Here is a 20,650-nt window from a genome sequence, read left to right as displayed (position 1 = left end):
CCAAACATTGGAAACAACCCAAACATCTTTCAATGTGTGAACAGATGAACTTGTGACTGGGACTGTGGTAAATCTATGCAATGGAATACTATTTGGCAATGAAAATGGAAAGAACTACTGATACACACAACAACATGGATGAATTGCAAATACATTATGCTAGTGAAAGAAGCCACTCTCAAAAGGTTATAATTCCATTTATGTAGCTTTCTTGAAAAGACAAACTATATTGTGATGGAGAACAGATTAGTGAGTGCCAAGGGCTAGGATGGAGGGGGAGAAGGCAACTAACTATAAAGAGATAGCACCAGGGGCCCCTGGGTGGCTCAGTCAGTTAAGTGTCTGCCTTCGGCTTGGGTCATGATCCCAGGGTCCTGGGATCGAGCCCCATGTTGGGCTCCCTGCTCAGTGGGGAGTCTGCTTTTCCCTTGCCTTCTGCCTGCCATTCCCCCTGCTTGGACTCTCTCTCTGTGTGTCAAATAAATAAATAAAATCTTTTTTTAAAAAAAGAGAGATAGCATGAAGGATTTTTTTAGGGGAGGGACAGAACTCTTGTATGCTGTTCGTGTTGGGTTTTTTTTTTTTTTTAAGATTTTATTTTTAGGGATGCCTGGGTGGTTCAGTCAGTTAAGTCTGCCTTTGGCTTGGGTCATGATCCCAGGGGCCTGGGATAGAGTCCTGCATTGGGCTCCTTGCTCAGTGGAGAGCCTGCATCTCCCTTTGCCTACTGCTCCCCCTGCTTGTGCTCTCTCTCTCTCTGACAAATAAATAAAATCTTTATTTAAAATATTTTATTTTTAAGTAATCTCTACAACCAGCATGGGGCTGGAACTCACAACCCGGAGATCAAGAGTCACATGATCTACCAACTGAGTCAGCCAGGCACCCCATGTTCATGTTGGTTTTTTGTGAAAATCTATACATACCTTAAAATTCAGGGAACTGTACATTAAAAGAAAAAAGGCCAATTTTACTGTATGATCTTTGAAAAAATAAAATTACCCCAAAAAAAGTATTGGCTTTTTTTTTTTAATTTTATTATGTTATGTTAGTCACCATACAATACATCATTGGTTTTTGATGTGGTGATCCACGATCCATTGTTTTCATATAACACCCAGTGCTCCATGCAGTACATGCCCTCCTTAATACCCATCATCGAGCTAACCAATCCCCCCTCCCCCCTCCCCTCTAAAACTCTGTTTGTTTCTCAGGGTCCATAGTCTCTCATGGTTCATCTCTCCCTCCAATTCCCACCCCCCCCCGTTTTTCCCTTCCTTCTCCTAATGTCCTCCATGCTATTCCTTATGTTCCACAAATAAGTGAAACCATATGATAATTGACTTTCTCTGCTTGACTTATTTCACTTAGCATAATCTCCTCCAGTCTCATCCATGTTGATGCAAAAGATGGGTATTCATCCTTTCTGATGGCTGAGTACTATTCCATTGTATATATGGACCACATCTTCTTTATCCATTCATCTGTTGAAGGGCATCTTGGCTCTTTCCACAGTTTGGCTATTGCAGACATTGCTGCTATGAACATTGGGGTGCATATGGAGTATTGGCTTTTTAAAAATAGATAAGCAGATTCTAACATTTATATGGAAAATATAAAAAGAAAATTTTTTGAAAATTTCAAAGATATGTTAAATGAAAAGAATCAAGTGTGTACAACATGCTACCATTTGTGGCACAAAGTGAAGACTACAGATATGTATATGTTTGTGAATATAGAGTATCTCCAGAAGACACAAGAAACCGGTAACAGTGGTTGAATCCCAGAAAGAAAACAGTAGGCTGTGGGAACCAAGAGAGAGAAGTATTATGTGCTTTGAATTTTGAATCATTTTTAAAGAACTGAAAATGTTTTTTAGAACGAAAAGTATGGAATCCTGAGAGTGAGGACTGAAGACAGAAATGTGAGGAGGGTAAGAGCTGAAGCCACAGAACTGAATGTAATTGGGCAGGAAGAACACATGGACAAGAATAGAAGCTGTAACCTGGTACCCCTACCATGCAAAAAAGGCAGAGGAAGTTGGCCTGGAGATGAAGTTTAGCAGAAGCCTTTGGCAGGGGAAGAAGCAAGAGGGAAGGAGAGAAGGGAGGGGGGAGTGGAAGAGAAGGGAGGAGAGGGGAGAAATCTGGAGCCAAGGTGTCTGGCGAAGGAAGAGATGATCTGTAGGTTACATCAGAAAAGTCAGCAAACATGAGGACAGAATAGAGATTTGGCATTTAGAGAGTCACAAATGCAATTGGCAAGAGGAAGATTTATATGATGGTTGGACAGAAGCCAGATGTCAGACAGTGAAGAATGGTGATATGGGGGAAATGGAAACAAGAGGAGAGAACTCTTTCAAGAAGTTTGGTGGTGAAAGAAAGGAGAAATAGCAGAAGATGTAGAGGAGACCAGGGAGAAGAAAGGTTATTTTCATTGCTATCAATTTTGGTGATTGGTTGTTTTTAAGTTATGGGTAAGTGTGAGCATGTTTACATTCAAAGGAGGGGGAGAAATTTAAGCTCCTGGAGAGAATTAATGATTGAGGATGTGGGCTTTGAGTTGGTGATGTGATAAAGCCTCAAAACTCCGGATAGGGGGCGCCTGGATGGCTCAGTCATTGGGCATCTGCCTTCAGCTCAGGTCATGATCCCAGGGTCCTGGGATCGAGCCCCACATCAGACTCCCTGCTCCGTGGGAAGCCTGCTTCTCCCTCTCCCACTCCCCCTGCTTGTGTTCCTTTTCTCACTGTCTCTCTCTCTGTCAAATAAATAAATAAAATCTTAAAATAAAAAAAAAAAAGCCCAGATAGAAAAGTGATTCATGGAAAGGCAGACAGTCAGGTATCCCTCTAAAACCAGTGAGACACTGCCAAAAGTGTTGCCATTGCAAAAATTTGAACAAGGAGAAGGGGTAAGCAGAGGGAGTTCATCCCTGACAACCTTGATTTTCTTTGTGAAGAAGGAAGGAAAGTTATCTGTTGAGAGTAAAGTACAAAGGAGCAGAGTTGAGGAAAAAAAAAAAAACTATAAAAGGAAGATATATCTGCCCTTGGTAAAAGAACCAACTTGAAGACAAGCAAAAGGATGGCCAAGCAGTTGAAGACAGAAGTGGCAGAAAGCAGTTTAGAAAAAAAGATACAGTCACTCACTCACTCTCTTTCAATCAAAAAATGTTTGGGGAACAAGGGTGTGATAGGCAGCCACCAAGGTGGTGCACAAGGTTCTCAACCTCCTGGAAATAACGTCCTCACATAGTCACCTTCTCTTGAGTGGGAGATGGACTTTTTGTCTCACTTCAAAGGAACATAAGATGGCAGAAGTAATGTACTATTACTCTTGAGATTAGATTATGAAAAGACTGATTTCTTTCTTGGGTATTTTTTCTCTCTCTTGCTCTCCTACTCCCTTGTTTACTCACTCTGAGGGAAGTCAGCTGCTCTAGGAGGAGCAGATGTAAGCTGCTTTATAGGGAGCCTGATGGGACAAGCAACTGAGAGAAGCCACCAGCCAACAGCCAGTGAAAACTGAGGTCCTCAGTCCAACAATCTTGTAAATGAGCTTGGAAGTGGATATTCTTCCCCCAGTCAAGCCTTTAGATGGGAGCACAGCTCCAGTTTAACAAATTAACTTCAATTTCATGAAAAACACAGGCAGAGGCACCCAGCTAAGCCATGCCCAGATTCCCGATTCACAGGAACTATAATATAATTAACGTTTATTGTTTTTAGCTGCTAAGTTTAGGGCAATTTGTTAAGCAGCAATAGATAAAAGGGCATAGAGTAATGAACAAGGTAGGCAGTATCCCTGCTATCATGAAGCCTACATTCTAGAAGAAAACAGAAAAGAAACAAGTAAAATATGTATATACCGATATGAAGATGGTAAAGTGTGACAATATGGTAGGAAGTAATGGTGGAAATAAGAGCCACTCAGGAAAGGCCTCTTTGAAGAGGTGACATTTGAGCTGACAATAATGGGTTGTCAGCTAAGATCTGAGGGAAGAGCATTCCAGGCTGAAGGAATAGTAAGTGTAAAGGCCGTGAGGCAGGGACAGCTTGGTGTCATTCTTGGAGAAGAAAGGCAGCCAGAGTGCCTGGAGCACAGTGGCTGAAGTAGAAAAGTTGGGAGAGCCTCAAAAGCTATGATCAGGAGACTCGGGCACTTACTCTAAGGATGATGGGGGGGATATCATCTCACAAAGAAGAGTGGCTATATCAGGACTTTTCTTAAAGTTCAAGACCCTTGCATCTCCCCCCACTGTCTCTGTTGGAGCCCAATTCCCTCCGGCTTCTGCACCTAGACCTCTAAGTCAACTCTCAGGCTGTAAACAGCCCCCATCCCAGTTCTGCCCTTACCTTTACATTGCCCATCTGTATTCTCTGCCAAAAGCCACCTACCTCTGAGCTTCTCTGGGAAAGTCTGGGGCTGCTGCCATAGGTTGGGTCCAAACAGGAAGCATAAGCCGTTCACATAGGTGTTCTCTTTACAAGTTTGGTGCACAGTGGGGCCACAGGCCTGGGGAAGTTGCAGGTGGGAGGGGTTGTTCCTGCTTCCTGTCCTTTCACCCCAGCACCTCTACCCTCCACAGACCACAGCCCCAGCAGCCATGGGCCCCTAACACCTTCCCTCAGGACACTCCCATGACCAAGGACAACTCACCAGCAGTCGGAAAGGGCTGGTGGCAAATGCCAGAGACAGGCCCAGAGACATGTTCACCGCTTCCAGGGGGACTGAGGAGACATATATACATGGTCACCTTCATGGAGTAAAAGGGGTTCTGTGAAGGTGAACAGAGGTCACTTTGACCTGAGAGACATGGAGACCTGACAGGTCAAGGAGGAACCCAAGTCCTAGGAAAGGAACATGAACAAGGTACCTGAGGATGTCTGAGGTAGAGTCTGTATGCAGCACAGAGGCTGGGGAGCTGAATACCTGGGCCCCCAACCATACACCCCCAAAACAAAAGGAATGCCTGGCAAGTACATACAGGTGGAAACCTAGCCCTGGGTCCCGGGGGGGGCAGTGACTCACCCTGCAGGTGGATGGACTCACACTTGCCCGTGCTGTAGTCACACTGGTAGAGGCCACCTGTTTGGTTGGCAGCCTTTATCTCCTGGGGGGCTCCAACCACAAACCTGGGGGGGGTAAGGTAGGAACAAATCACCTCAGGGACAAGAGAAAACTCTGACATGTGGGGAGAGAAGGAGACCATAGAAGTTCAGCCACCCAGAGGAAAGTGAGGAGAGCCAACCCTCACATATACTTCCCAATTCCCAGAAAGGGAAGAAAGACTCAGCAAAGAAAAAAGTGGGAAAATTTTAAATCTTGGAAGGGGAAGGGCTCTCTAAGAATGACACAAAACCAAGAAGTCATTTAAAAGTTGTTGAATCCTATATTATACACCTGAAACTGATATAACACTGTATGTTAACTATACTAGAATTAAATATTTTTAAAAATGAATAAATTCAACCACAGACCACAGTCATTTTAAATAAGTTTCTGTATGTGATATCAGGGAAATGCAAATCAAAACTCAATGGGGGGGGAGGAGCAAGATGGCGGAGGAGTAGGAGACCTGGATTTCCTCTGGTCCCAGGAATTCAGCTGGATAGGAATCAAACCATTCTGAACACCTACGAACTCAACAGGAGATCGAAGAAAAGAATAGCAGCAACTCTCTGAACAGAAAAGCGACCACTTTCTGGAAGGTAGGATGTGTGGAGAAGTGAATCCGAGGCGATATTTGGGAGGATAGACGGCGGGGGAGGGGCTTCCGTCGGCCGCTTCTGGCAAGTGATAGAACCACGGAGCACAAAATCGGAACTTTTAAAAGTCTGCTCCACTGAGGGACATCGCTCTGGTGGCTAAGCAGGGGGTGGAACCCTCCGGGACAGTGTGGTCTCAGGACCCTCGGGGTCACAGAAAGACTGGGGGTGCCTGAGTGAGGCAGAGCTCCCAGGTATTGGAGCGGGGAAACCGGCTACAGAGATGGAGCCAAGGAGCAGGCTCTCAGCTCAGGGTGGCCATAAACCATGATCCGCGGCACAGTCGGGCCCCTGCTCTTCCAGCAGGGACCCAACAAGCGGCAGATCCGGGGAGACTCCCCTTCCTCCCCCGGGAGGAGCCGCGCGGGAGCGCACCGCAGGGATCTGCTGGGTTTGGAGACTCCACCCGGGGTCGGGTGCCGGAGATAAAAACGCTCGGTCACAGGCCGGGTGAGCACGGAGTGCGGCCGGAGACCGGGGAGACAGGAGTGACTGACTGCTTTTCTCTGGGGGCTCACCGAGGAGCAGGGCCCTGAGTTCTCGGCTCCTCTGGGGCAGAGATTGGGAGGCCGCCATTTTCACTCTTGTCCTGCAAAGCTGTACGGAAAGCGTTCAGGGAACAAAAGCTCCCGAGAGCAAACCTGAGCAGATTACTTAGCCAGGACCGGCGAGGGCGGGGCAATTCTGCCTCGGGCAAAGACATTTGGGAACCATGGCAACAGGCCCCTCCCCCAGAAGATCAGCAAGAACAGCCAGCCAAGACCAAATTTACCAATCAATGACAATGGCAGAACTCCAGCACTAGGGGAATACTGCACTTAGAATTCATGGCTTTTTTCCATGATTCTTTAGTCTTCCAAAGTTAATTTTTTTTAACTTTTTGTTTGAATTTTTCTTTTTCCCTTTTTCAACCAACGTCTTATCAATCCGTTTTTTAAAAAATCTTTTTTATTTTTCATTTTTAGAGTCATATTCTATCCCTTCATAGTAGTTACCCTTATTTTTGGTATATATATAAGTTGTTCTCTCTTTAAAATTTTGGGATACAGATTCTTCTAACAGATCAAAATATACCCTAAATCTCTAGTGTATGGCTTTGTTCTAGTCTCCTGCCTGATCATATACTCTCCCTTTTTTTTTTTTAAATCCTCTTCTTTCTTTTTTCAACCAACTTCTTATCTTATCAATCCCTTTTATAAAATCTTTTGTAATTTTCATCTTTACAGTCATATTCCATTCCTTCATCATATTAACCCTTATTTTTGTACATATATAAGTTGTTCTTTCTTTAAAATTTTGGGAGACACTTTCTTCTAACAGACCAAAATATGCCCAAAATCTAGTGTGTGGCACTGATCTATGCACCAGCCTGATCATTTTTAATCATATTCTGTTTTTTTGTTTTGTTTTGGTTTGGTTTGGTTTGGTTTTATCTTTTTCTTTTCTTTTTTCTTTTCTCTTTCCCTTTCTTTTCCCCCAGTTTCAGGTCTTTCCTGATTTCTTTAGTGTATATTTTCTGGGGACATTGTTACCCTGTTAGCATTTTGTTCTCTCATTCATCTATTCTCTGGACAAAATGACAAGACGGAAAAAATCACCTCAACAAAGAGAACAAGAGGCAGTACCGACTGCCAGGGACCTAATCAATACAGACATTAGTATGATGTCAGAACTAGAGTTCAGAATGATGATTTTAAAGATACTAGCTGGGCTTCAAAAAGGAAAGAAGTTATTAGAGAAACCCTTTCTGGAGAAATAAAAGAACTAAAATCTAACCAAGTTGAAATCAAAAGGGCTATTAATGAAGTGCAATCAAAAATGGAGGCTCTAACTGCTAGGATAAATGAGGCAGAAGAGAGAATTAGTGATATAGAAGAATAAATGATGGAAAATAAAGAAGCTGACAAAAAGAGAGATAAACAACTACTGGATCACGAGGGCAGAATTCGAGAGATAAGTTATACCATAAGATGAAACAATATTAGGATAATTGTGATCCCAGAAGAAGAAGAAAGAGAGAGGGGGGCAGAAGGTATATTGGAGCAAATTATAGCAGAGAACTTCCCTAAGTTGGGGAAGGAAAAAGGCATCAAAATCCAGGAGGCACAGAGAACCCCTCTCAAAATCAATAAAATTAGGTCAACACCCCGACACCTAATAGTAAAACTTACGAGTCTCAGAGACAAAGAGAAAATCCTGAAAGCAGCTTGGGAGAAGAGATATGTAACCTACAATGGTAGAAACATTAGATTGGCAACAGACCTATCCCAGAGACCTGGCAGGCCAGAAAGGACTGGCAAGGTATATTCAGAGCACTAAATGAAAAAAAAATGCAGCCAAGAATACTATATTCAGCTAGGCTGTCACTGAAAATAGAAGGAGAGATAAAAAGCTTCCAGGACAAACAAAAACTAAAGGAATTTGCAAACACAAAACCAGCCCTACAAGAAATATTGAAAGGGGTCCTCTAAGCAAAGAGAGAGCCTAAAAGTAACATAGACCAGAAAGGAACACACACAATATACAGTAACAGTCACCTTACAGGCAATACAATGGCACTAAATTCCTATCTTTCAATAGTTACCCTGAATGCAATGGGCTAAATGCCCCAATCAAAAGACACAGGCTATCAGATTGGATAAAAAAAAAAGACCCTTCAATATGCTGTCTGCCAGAGACTCATTTTAGACCCAAAGACACCTCCAGATTGAAAGTGAGGGGGTGGAAAACCATTTACCATGCTAATGGACACCAAAAGAAAGCTGAGGTTGCAATCCTTAAACCAGACAAATTAGATTTTAAACCAAAGACTGTAATAAGAGATGATGAGGTACACTATATCATTCTTAAAGGGTCTATCCAACCAGAAGATCTAACAATTGTAAATATCCATGCCCCTAACATGGGAGAAGCCAATTACAGAAGCCAATTAATAACAAAAGCAAGGAAACACATCGACAACAATATAATAATAGTAGGGGACTTTAACACACACACCCCACTGTAATGGGCAGATCATCTACACAAAAGATCAACAAGGAAATAAAGACTTTAAATGACACACTGGACCAAATGTACTTCACAGATATATTCAGAAAATTCCATCCCAAAGCAATAAAATACACATTCTTCACTAGTGCCCATGGCACATTCTCCAGAATAGATCACATCCTAAGTCACAAATCAGGTCTCAACCAGTACCAAAGGATTGGGATCATTCCCTGAATATTTTCAGACCCCAGTGCTTTGAAACTAGAACTCAATCACAAGAGGAAAGTCGGAAAGAACTCAAATACATGGAAGCTAATGAGCATCCTACTAAAGAATGAAAGGGTCAACCAGGAAATTAAAGAAGAATTAAAAAAATTCATGGAAACCAATGAAAATGAAAACACAACTGTTCAAAATCTTCGGGATACAGCAAAGGCAGTCCTAAGAGGAAAGTATATAGCAATACAAGCCTTTCTCAAGAAACAAGAAAGGTCTCAAATACACAACCTACCCCTACACTTAAAGGAGCTGGAGAAAGAGCAGCAAATAAAGCCTAAACCCAGCAGGAGAAGAGAAATAAAAAAGATCAGAGCAGAAATCAATGAAATAGAAACCAAAAGAGCAGTAGAACAGATCAGTGAAACTAGGAGCTGGTCCTTTGAAAGAATTAACAAGATTGATAAACCCCTGGCCAGACTTATCAAAAAGAAAAGAGAAATGACCCAAATCAACAAAATCATGAATGAAAGAGGAGAGATCACAACCAACACCAAAGAAATACAAACAATTATAAGAACATATTGTGAGCAACTATATGGCAGCAAATTAGATAATCTGGAAGAAATGGATGCATTCCTAGAGATGTATCAACTACCAAAACTGAACCAGGAAAAAATAGAAAACCTGAACAGACCTATAACCACTAAGGAAATTGAAGCAGTCATCAAAAATCTCTCAACAAACAAAAGCCCAGGGCCAGATGGCTTCCCAGGGGAATTCCACCAAACATTTAAAAAATTAATAACTATTCTTCTGAAACTGTTCCAAAAAATAGAAATGGAAGGAAAACTTCCAAACTCGTTTTATGAGGCCACCATTACCTTGATCCCAAAACCAGACAAAGACCCCATCAAAAAGGAGAATTACAGACCAATATCCTTGATGAACATGGATGCAAAAATTCTCTCCAAATACTAGCCAATAGGATCCAACAGTACATTAAAATGATTATTCACCACGACCAAGTGGGATTTATCCTTGGGCTTCAAGGTTGGTTCAACATCCACAAATCAATCAATGTGATACAATGCATTAATAAAAGAAAGAACAAGAACCATATGATCCTCTCAATAGATACAGAAAAAGCATTTGACAAAGTACAGCATCCTTTCTTGATCAAAATTCTTCAGAGTATAGAGATAGGGGGTACATACCTCAATATCATAAAAGCCATCTATGAAAAAACCCCAGCGAATATCATTCTCAATGGGGAAAAACTGAGGGCTTTCCCCCTAAGGTCAGGAACATGGCAGTGATGTCCACTATCACCACTGCTATTCAACATAGTATTAGAAGTCCTAGCCACTGCAATCAGACAACAGAAAGAAATAAAAGGCATCCAAATCGGCAAAGAAGAAGTCAAACTCTCACTCTTTGCAGATAATATGATACTTTATGTGGAAAACCCAAAAGACACCACCCCAAAACTGCTAGAACTCATACAGGAATTCAGTCAAGTGGCAGGATATAAATTCAATGCACAGAAATCAGTGGCATTCCTATACACCAACAACAAGACAGAAAAAAGAGAAGTTAAGGAGTCGATCCCATTTATAATTGCATCCAAAACCATAAGATACCTAGGAATAAATCTAACCAAAGAGGCAAAGAATCTGTACTCAGAAAACTGTAAAATACTCATGAAAGAAATTGAGTAAGACACAAAGAAATGGAAAAATATCCCATGCTCATGGATTGGAAGAACAAATATGGTGAAGATGTCGATGCTACCTAGAGCAATCTACACATTCAATGCAATCCCCATCAAAACACCATCCACTTTTTTCAAAGAAATGGAACAAATAATCCTAAAATTTTTATGGAAACAGAAAAGACCCTGAATAGCCAGAGGAATGTTGAAAAAGAAAAGCAAAGCTGGTGGCATCACAATTCCGGACTTCAAGCTCTATTACAAAACTGTCATTGTCAAGACATTATGGTACTGGCACAAAAACAGACACATAGATCAATGGAACAGAATAGAGAGCCCAGAAATGGACCCTCAACTCTATGGTCAACTAATCTTCGGCAAAGCAGGAAAGAATGTCCAACAAAAAAAGACAGTCTCTTCAACAAATGGTGTTGGGAAAATTGGACAGCCACATGCAGAAGAATGAAACTGGACCATTTCCTTACACCACACACAAAAATAGACTCAAAATGGTTGAAAGACCTAAATGTGAGACAGGAGTCCATCAACATCCTAAAGGAGAACATAGGCAGCAACCTCTTCGAACTCAGCCACAGCAACTTCTTCCTAGAAACATCGCCAAAGGCTAGGGAAGCAAGGGAAAAAATGAACTATTGGGACTTCATCAAGATACAAAGCTTTTGCACAGCAAAAGAAACAGTCAACAAAACCAAAAGACAACCGACAGAATGGGAGAAGGTATTTGCAAATGACATATCAGATAATGGGCTAGTATCCAAAATTTATAAAGAACTTCTTAAACTCAACACCCAAAGAACAAATGATCCAATCAAGAAATGGGCAGAAGACATGAACAGACATTTTTCCAAAGAAATGGAACATTTTTCCAAACAAATGGCCAACAGACATATGAAAAAGTGTTCAACGTCTCTTGGCATCAGGGAAATCCAAATCAAAACCTCAGTGAGATATCACCTCACATCAGTCAGAATGGCTAAAATTAACAAGTCAGGAAACAACAGATGTTGGCGGGGATGTGGAGAAAGGGGAACCCTCCTACACTGTTGGTGGGACTGCAAGCTGGTGCAGTCACTCTGGAAAACACTATGGAGGTTCCTCAAAAAGTTGAAAATAGAGCTACCATATGATCCAGTAATTGCACTACTGGGTAGTTACCCCAAAGATACAAATGTAGTGATCTGAAGGGGTATGTGCACCCCGATGTTTATAGCAGCAATGTCCACAATAGCCAAACTATGGAAAAAGCCAAGATGTCCATCGACAGATGAATGGATAAAGAAGATGTGATATATATATATACATATATATATATATATATATGTATACACACACACACACACACACACACAATGGAATATTATGCAGCCATCAAAAGGAATGAGATCTTGCCATTTGCAATGACGTGGATGGAACTGGAGGGTATTATGCTGAACGAAATAAGTCAATCAGAGAAAGACATGTATCATATGATCTCACTGATATAAGGAATTCTTAATCTCAGGAAACAAACTGAGGGTTGCTGGAGTGGTGGGGGGTGGGAGGGATGTGGTGGCTGGGTGATAGACATTGGGGAGGATATGTGCTATGGTGAGCGCTGTGAATTGTGTAAGACTGATGAATCACAGAGCTGTACCTCTGAAACAAATAATACATTATGTGTTTAAAAAAAAAAAAGAAAAGAAAAAGATAACAGGAAGGGAAAAATGAAGGGGGGGAAATCGGAGGAGGGGACGAACCATGAGAGACTATGGACTCTGAGAAACAAACTGAGGGTTCTAGAGGGGAGGGGTGAGGGAATGGGTTAGTCTGGTGATGGGTATTAAAGAGGTCACGTTCTGCATGGAGCACTGGGTGTTATATGCAAACAATGAATCATGGAACACTACATCGAAAACTAATGATGTAATGTATGGTGATTAACATAACATAATAATTTAAAAAATTTTTTTTAAATAAAAGCATTGCTAAATCAAAAAAAAAACCAAAAAAACAATGAGATATACCTTACACCTGAAGCATGGCTAAAATCAAAAAAACACAAGAAACAACAGGTGTTGAAAGGATATGGAGAAAGGGGAATCCTCTTGCACCGTTGGTAGGAATGCAAACTGGTGCAGCCACTCTGGAAAACAGCATGGAGGTTCTTCAAAAAGTTAAAAAATAGAACTACCCTACATCCAGCAATTGCACTATTGGGTATTTGCCCAAGGAATACAAAAATACTAATTCAAAGGGATACATGCATCCCAATGTTTATACCAGCATTATCTACAATAGCCAAACTATGAAAAGAGCCCATATGTCCATCGATTGATGAATGGACAAAGAAGATGTGGTATATTGGGGTGCATGACTGGCTCAGTCAGTGGAGCATGTGCCTCTTGATATTGGGGTTGTGAGTTTGAGCCCGATGTTGGGTGTAGAGATAACTTACAAATAAAGCCTTTAAAAAAAAAAAAAGAAGTTATGGTATATACATACAATGGAATATTACTCAACCATAAAAATGAAATCTTGCCATTTGCAATGACATGGATGAGCTAGACAATATTATGCTAAGTGAAAGAAGTCAATCAGAGAAAGACAAATACCATATGATTTCACTCATATGTGGAATTTAAGAAGCCAAGCAAATGAGCAAAGGGACCAAAAAAAAAAAAAAAACAGAGGCAAACCAAGAAACAGACTCAACTACAGAGAACAAACTGATGGTGACTAGAAGGGAGAGGGGTGGGGGGATGGATTAAATAAGTGATGGGGATTAAGGAGTGCACTTCTGATGAGCACTGGGTGTTGTATGGCAGTGTTGAATCACTATATTGTACACCTGAAACTAATACAACACTGTATGTTAACCACCTGGAATTTAAATTAAAACCTTTTAAATTTTTTCTGTATGTGCAAGTGGCCAACAAACACATGAAAAAAGTGCTCTACATCACTGGGCATCAGTGAAATACAAATCAAAACCACAATGAGATACCACCTCACACCAGTCAGAATGGCTAAAATTAACAAGTCAGGAAACAACAAATGTTAGTGAGGATGTGGTGAAAAGGGAACCCTCTTACACTGTTGGTGGGAATGCAAATGGTACAGCCACTCTGGAAAACAGTATAGAAGTTCCTAAAGAAGTTAAAAATAGAGCTACCCTACGACCCAGCAATCACACTACTAGGTATTTACCTCAAGATACAAACATAGTGATCTGAAGGGGTACCTGCACCCCAATGTCTATAGCAGCAATGTCCACAATAGCCAAACTATGGAAAAAGCCCAGATGTCCATCCACAGATGAATGGATAAAGAAGATGTGGTATACATATACAGTGGAATATTACTCAGCCATCAAAAAGGATGAAATCTTACCATTTACATCAACGTGGATGGAACTGGAGGGTATTATGCTGAGCAAAATAAGCCAATCAGAGAAAGACAATTATCATACAGTTTCACTCACATGTGGAATATAAGAAATAGTGCAGAAGATCATAGAAGAAGGGAAGGAAAACTGAATGGGAAGAGGGGCACCTGGGTGGCTCAGTCGTTAAGCGTCTGCCTTTGGCTCAGCTCATGATCCCAGGGTCCTGGGATTGAGCTCTGCATCAGGCTCAGGAAGCCTGCTTCTCCCTCTCCCACTCCCCCTTTTGTGTTCCCTCTCTTGCTGTCTCTCTCTTTCTCTGTCAAATAAATAAAATCTTAAAAAAAAAAAAAACTGACTGGGAAGAAATCAGAGAGGGAGACAAACAATGAGAGACTCTTAAGTATAGGCAACAAACTGAGGATTGCTGGAGGGGAGGTGGGTGGGGGATGGTGTAACTGGGTGACTGGCATTAAGGAGAGCACATGATGTGATGAGCACTGGGTATTATATGTAACTGATGAATTACTGAACTCTACATCTGAAACTAATGATGTACTATATGTTGGCTAATTGAATTTAAATAAAAACATTTCTGTACATGATAAACTACCACAAGCAAAGTCAAAAGACAAACAATAAACTGGGCAGAGGAAGATTAGCAACTCGTGCCACAGACTACTTTCCTCAATATAGTTAAAGCTCCTACAAACCAATAAGAAAAAAAAAAGAAAGAAAAATGGGCAACAGATAAGAAAAAGGTGTTCACAGAAAAGGAAATACATCTCTCATTTAAAAATAGGTGCAGAAGAAGTCAAACTCTCTCTTTTCGCAGATGACATGATACTTTATGTGGAAAACCCAAAAGACTCCACCCCCAAATTACTAGAACTCATACAGCAATTCAGTAATGTGGCAGGATACAAAATCAATGCACAGAAATCAGTTGCTTTCTTATACACTAACAACGCAACTGTAGAAAGAGAAATTAGAGAAATGATTCCATTTGCAACAGCACCAAAAACCATAAGATACGTCGGAATAAACCTAACCAAAGAGGTAAAGGATCCATACTCTAGGAACTACAGAACACTTATGAAAGAAATTGAAGAAGACACAAAAAGGTGGAAAAACATTCCATGCTCACGGATCGGAAGAATAAACATTGTTAAAATGTCTATGCTACCAAGAGCAATCTATACCTTCAATGCCATCCTGATCAAAATTCCAATGACATTTTTCAAAGTGCTGGAACAAACAATCCTAAAATTTGTATGGAATCAGAAAAGACCCCGAATCACCAAGGAAATGTTGAAAAAGAGAAACAAAGCTGGAGGCATCACGTTGCCCGATTTCAAGCTATATTACAAAGCAGTGATCACCAAGACAGCATGGTACTGGCACAAAAACAGACATATAGACCAATGGAACAGAACAGAGAGCCCAGAAATGGACCCTCAACTTTATGGTCAACTAATCTTTGACAAAGCAGGAAAAAACATGCAATGGAAAAAAGACAGTCTCTTCAATAAATGGTGCTGGGAAAATTGGACAGCCACATGCAGAAGACTGAAACTCGATCATTCTCTAACACCATTCACAAAGATAAACTCAAAGTGGATGAAAGACCTCAATGTGAGACAGAATCCATCAAAATCCTAGAGGAGAACATAGGCAGTAACCTCTTTGACATCGCCCACAGCAACTTCTTTCAAGATACATCTCCAAACGCTAGTGAAACAAAAGCAAAAATGAACTTCTGGGACTTCATCAAGATAAAAAGCTTCTGCACAGCAAAGGAAACAGTCAACAAAACAAAGAGGCAACCCACAGAATGGGAGAAGATATTTGTAATTAACACTACAGATAAAGGGCTGGTATCCAAGATCTATAAACAACTTCTCAAACTCAACACCCAAAAAACAAATAATCAAGTCCAAAAGTGGGCAGAAGATATGAACAGACACTTCTCCAAAGAAAACATACAAATGGCTAACAGACACATGAAAAACTGTTCATCATCATTAGCCATCAGGGAAATTCAAATCAAAACCACATTGAGATACCACCTTACACCAGTTAGAATGTCAAAAATGGACAGGGAAAGAAACAACAAATGTTGGAGAGGTTGTGGAGAAAGGGGAACCCTCTTACACTGTTGGTGGGAATGCAAGTCGGTACAGCCACTTTGGAAAACAGTGTGGAGGTGCCTCAAAAAGTTAAAAATAGAGCTACCCTATGATCCAGCAATAGCACTCCTGGGTATTTACCCCAAAGACACAGATGTAGTGAAAAGAAGGGCCATATGCACCCCAATGTTCATAGTAGCAATGTCCACAATAGCCAAACTGTGGAAACAGCCGAGATGCCCTTCAACAGATGAATGGATAAAGAAGATGTGGTCCATATATACAATGGAATATTACTCAGCCATCAGAAAGGATGAATACCCAACTTTTATATCAACATGGATGAGACTGGAGGAGATTATGCTAAGTGAAATAAGTCAAGCAGAGAAAGTCAATTATCATATGGTTTCACTTATTTGTGGAACATAAGGAATAGCATGGAGGACATTAGGAGAAGGAAGGGAAAAATGGGGGGGGGGAATTGGAGGGAGAGATGAACCATGAGAGACTATGGACTCTGAGAAACAAACAGGGTTTTAGAGGGGAGGGGGGAGGGAGGATTGGTTAGCCCGGTGATGGGTATTAAGGAGGGCACATACTGCATGGAGCACTGGGTGTTATACGAAAACAATGGATCGTGGATCACCACATCAAAAACTAATGATGTATTGTATGGTGACTAACATACATAATAAAATTAAAAAATAAAAATAAGTGCAAATTATTTTACTTTTCTTTTTTTATATTTTTTTTAATTTATTTATTTTTTTTTACTTTTATTATGTTATGTTAGTCACCATACAATACATCATTAGTTTTTGATGTGGTGATCCATGATCCATTGTTTTCACATAACACCCAGTGCTCCATGCAGTATGTGCCCTCCTTAATACCTATCACTGGGCTAACCCATTCCCCCACCCCCTCCCCTCTAAAACCCTCAGTTTGTTTCCTAGAGTCCATGGTCTCTCATGGTTCATCTCTCCCTCCAATTTCCACCCCCTTCAGTTTTCCTTTCCTTCTCCTAATGTCTTCATGCTATTCCTTATGTTCCACAAATAAGTGAAACCATATGATAATTGACTTTCTCTGCTGGACTTATTTCACTTAGTATAATCTCCTCCAGTCCCAACATGTTGATGTAAAAGTTGGGTATTCATCTTTTCATATATGTTTTATTTTTTTTTAAAGATTTTATTTATTTATTTGACAGAAAGATAGAGAGTACAAGTAGGCAGAGAGGCAGGCAGAGGGAGAGGGAGAAGCAGGCTCTCCGCTGAGCAGGGAGCCCGATGTGGGACTCGATCCCAGGACCCTGGGATCATGACCTAAGCCGAAGGCAGCCGCTTAACCGACTGAGCCACCCAGGCACCCCTTCATATATGTTTTAAAGAGAAAAAGTGTAAGACAGAGACCTCCACCTGTGGTCCTTACCGGGATCCCTCAAGCTGGACCACGCTGTGCCCGAAGCTCCTTGCGTTGTCTTGGAAGATCGTTGCTTTTTCAGTCTCCAGGTTGAACCCATCACTTAGTAAGACCAAGGCTAAAGGAAGGAGAAGGGCTGAGGGTCAGGCAGGGTTAAGAAGATAAAGCAACTTGCCCTCCTGCTCCATGCATCCACCTGCTGAAATTCACCCTAACCCAGCATGGAAATGTCTGCCTCCCAGGTCCAGCTCTGTTAGCCTGAGGCAGAGATTAGCACACTTTTTCTATAAAGGGCCAGATAATATTTTAGGTTTTGTGGTCCAAAAAAACAAGAGAGAAAATGCATTTCCACAAATTTTTCAATAAGGAAATAGAAAACATAATAATTGAGTACCAATAAGGGGCGCCTGGCTGGCTCAGTCAGTAGAGCCTGTGAGCCTTGATCTCGGGTTTGTGGGTTCAAGCCCTATGTTGTGTGTAGAGATTGCTTAATAAAATCCTTTTAAAAAATTTATTAATGAGACAAATGGAATTCTTTGGGGAAGATAACCTCACTTCACTGGGATTCAAAGTTAGATTCCCTATCATGAATTGATTCTAAATGCTCATTTGAGGGGCACCTGAGTGGCTCAGTGGGATGAGCAACCGACTCTTGATCTCAGTTCAGGCCTTGATCTCAGGGTCCTGAGTTCAAGCCCCACATTGAGCTCAATGCTGGGTGTGGAGCCTACTTTAAAAAAATTAAAAATAAAAATAAATAAATATCTGAGACCTATGGCTTACAGGTCATACAAAAACAAGTGGGAGGAAGCCTCCCCCAATGCCTACAAGGCATAGTTTGCTGATTCCTGGCCTAAGGACCCCCAAAGTAGGGTGCATTCAGCCAGTCTCTGAACTCCACCCTCTGCTCCCACCCTGCTGATTTGCCCAACAATCAAGTTCCTAAAGACTCTCAATTAGGCAATTTCTTTCCTATGCAATTCCCAAGCACTTTTTTCCTTCTTTTTTTTTTTAAGATTTTATTTATTTATTTATTTGACAGAGGAAGATAGCGAGAGCAGGAACACAAGCAGGGGGAGTGGAAGAGGAAGAAGCAGGCTTCCCGCCGAGCAGGGAGCCTGATGTGAGACTCGATCCCAGGACCCTGGGATCGTGAACTGAGCCGAAGGCAGACACTTAACAACTGAGCCACCAGACGCCCCCTTTTTTTCCCTTCTTTGGTTCATTCTCCACAAAGCATAGGCATAAAAGGAAACAAAATTGAATCATTTTGGTCATTCAACAAACATTTACACCTGGATCCTTGGAAAATAGAACTCTGGGCAAAGTGAAGGTGATAAGATGGAATTGAAGAAGAAACACTCAGAATCCAATATGTGTTGTGCACCTTGGGCATACCATTCCACCTCTCTCGAGCCTCAGTTTCCTAATCTGTAAAGTGAAGGGGCCAGCCAAACCCCATTGCAAAGTCTATGAATTTAATTATTCATCCAAGCTTCTCTGGGCATTCCATCTTGGTCTGGTTCTAATCTCTGCTTCATTTTGAATCCCTTATCCTTCTCCAAATCCCCTTCATCTTCCCCCAGGCTAGATATTCTGTGCCCTCTCTCTCCACTCAGACTCAAAATATCCCTTCCTCACCTTGAGGGCCCCCCTCCAAGTCCCTGGTGTACCTGTTAACAGAAGGATTCTGTGAGTCATAGCTGGAGGGAGCAGGAACTGTGGGGCTGCATGCACCACTGAACCACTTCAAGGAAGCCACCAAAGACAGGAAGGACGGAAAAGGAGAAGTTGGTGACAGAAATCTGTTAGCGATTCAAAGGAAGAGGGCGGGGGCTCAGTGAGCATGCAAGCCCTGCTTGACCTTCTTGGGGCTACAAGCAGCCTGTGCTCCCTTCCTCACCAGACTCTTGGCTCAAATCATCAAGATCATTGTCCCAGGGGTGCCTGAGTGGCTCAGTCGTTAAGTGTTTGCCTTCAGCTCAGGTCATGATCCCAGGGTCCTGCGATCGAGCCCCACATGGGGCTCCCTGCTCTGCGGGGAGCCTGCTTCTCCCTCTCCCACTCCCTCTGCTTGTGTTCCCTCTTTCACTGTGTCTCTCTCTGTCAAATAAATAAATAAAATCTTTAAAAAAAAAAAAAAGATCATTGTCCCAAATGATGTGGGAAACAAAGGCAGAAGAAAAAATTATTAAATTTCCTTACTACCTACAGCCCATTGACAAGTCCTTGAAACATGCAGAGTGACCTTCCTCTAGGGACTCAGCTGCCTCGATGTTAATACTATGCTAAGGACAAAAGGCAATCCTAGCCTGACAAACACCCCCCCCCCCAAGATCCTGTAAGTCTACTTTAACGTATAAAACTTCCTTTGGAAACTTCCTTTATCTCTAAAACCCCCAAGATACGTTTTGGCAATCATCCCCCAAGCATATGGCCCACCAATACACATCTGAAGGGTCTCATGACTAAGGTTTTATTAGATAGTAATAAATGACCTTTTCCCAACAATAGCTAGCTCTGTCAAGGTCCTGGAAACCTTGCTTCCAAAATTCCTTAGAGACTTATGCTATCCCTAACCCCTTCCCAACTTGAGAGTATAAAATGGACCACTCCTCATGACCCCATTGCAGTTCTTTCTGCCCATGGGTTCTGTCCCCGTGCTTTAATAAAATCACCTTACTGCACCAAAGATGTCTCAAGAATTCTTTCTTAGCCTTCCGCTTCAAACCCTAACATCTTTCCTACATCACCAAAGGTGTTCTTTTTTTAAAAGCCCACCTGCTTCTAGGGTTGGCCAAGGATTATGAAAATCAAGCTAAATAGACTTAGGGCCTGCTTCCTGGACCATGTGTCTAAACATTAATACAGACCAAGTATGTGTGGGAGGTCACACTGTTTCTCCCTGAAAGCACACTTTGCAAAATGTCCTTGCCTCATGCCCAAAGAAACAAGGAGTACCCTTCAGCCAGTGCTGTCTTCCTTTTGTAGCCATCAGAAAGGACAATTCAGGTACAGAGAAA

General features: G+C 41.7%; 1 protein-coding gene across 5 annotated transcripts in view; it reads right to left on the bottom strand.

Moving 5' to 3' along the window:
- The window catches only part of ITGAM (integrin subunit alpha M), a 55,430-nt gene extending 36,026 nt beyond the window's left edge, over window positions 1–19,404 (bottom strand). For 4 of the 5 annotated variants that reach the window (XM_045875401.2, XM_045875403.2, XM_045875402.2 and 1 more), the window contains exons 1-5: window positions 19,301–19,404; window positions 17,637–17,745; window positions 5,034–5,137; window positions 4,662–4,732; window positions 4,400–4,517 (exon numbers count right to left, since the gene is read on the bottom strand). In XM_045875401.2, coding sequence (XP_045731357.1) covers window positions 4,400–4,517; window positions 4,662–4,732; window positions 5,034–5,137; window positions 17,637–17,745; window positions 19,301–19,328 — 430 coding nt within the window. In that variant the 5' untranslated portion in view covers window positions 19,329–19,404. The remainder of the gene's footprint in view (window positions 1–4,399; window positions 4,518–4,661; window positions 4,733–5,033; window positions 5,138–17,636; window positions 17,746–19,300) is intronic. The other variant, XM_045875404.3, reaches the window with a different exon arrangement.
- Window positions 19,405–20,650: the final 1,246 nt, after the last annotated feature.

Source organism: Mirounga angustirostris, unplaced genomic scaffold, assembly GCF_029215605.1.
Source record: "Mirounga angustirostris isolate CCGP_5_RB_7025 unplaced genomic scaffold, mMirAng1.0.hap1 SCAF_5, whole genome shotgun sequence".
Taxonomy (NCBI): domain Eukaryota; kingdom Metazoa; phylum Chordata; class Mammalia; order Carnivora; family Phocidae; genus Mirounga; species Mirounga angustirostris.
This window is presented reverse-complemented; position numbering and strand designations above follow the sequence as displayed.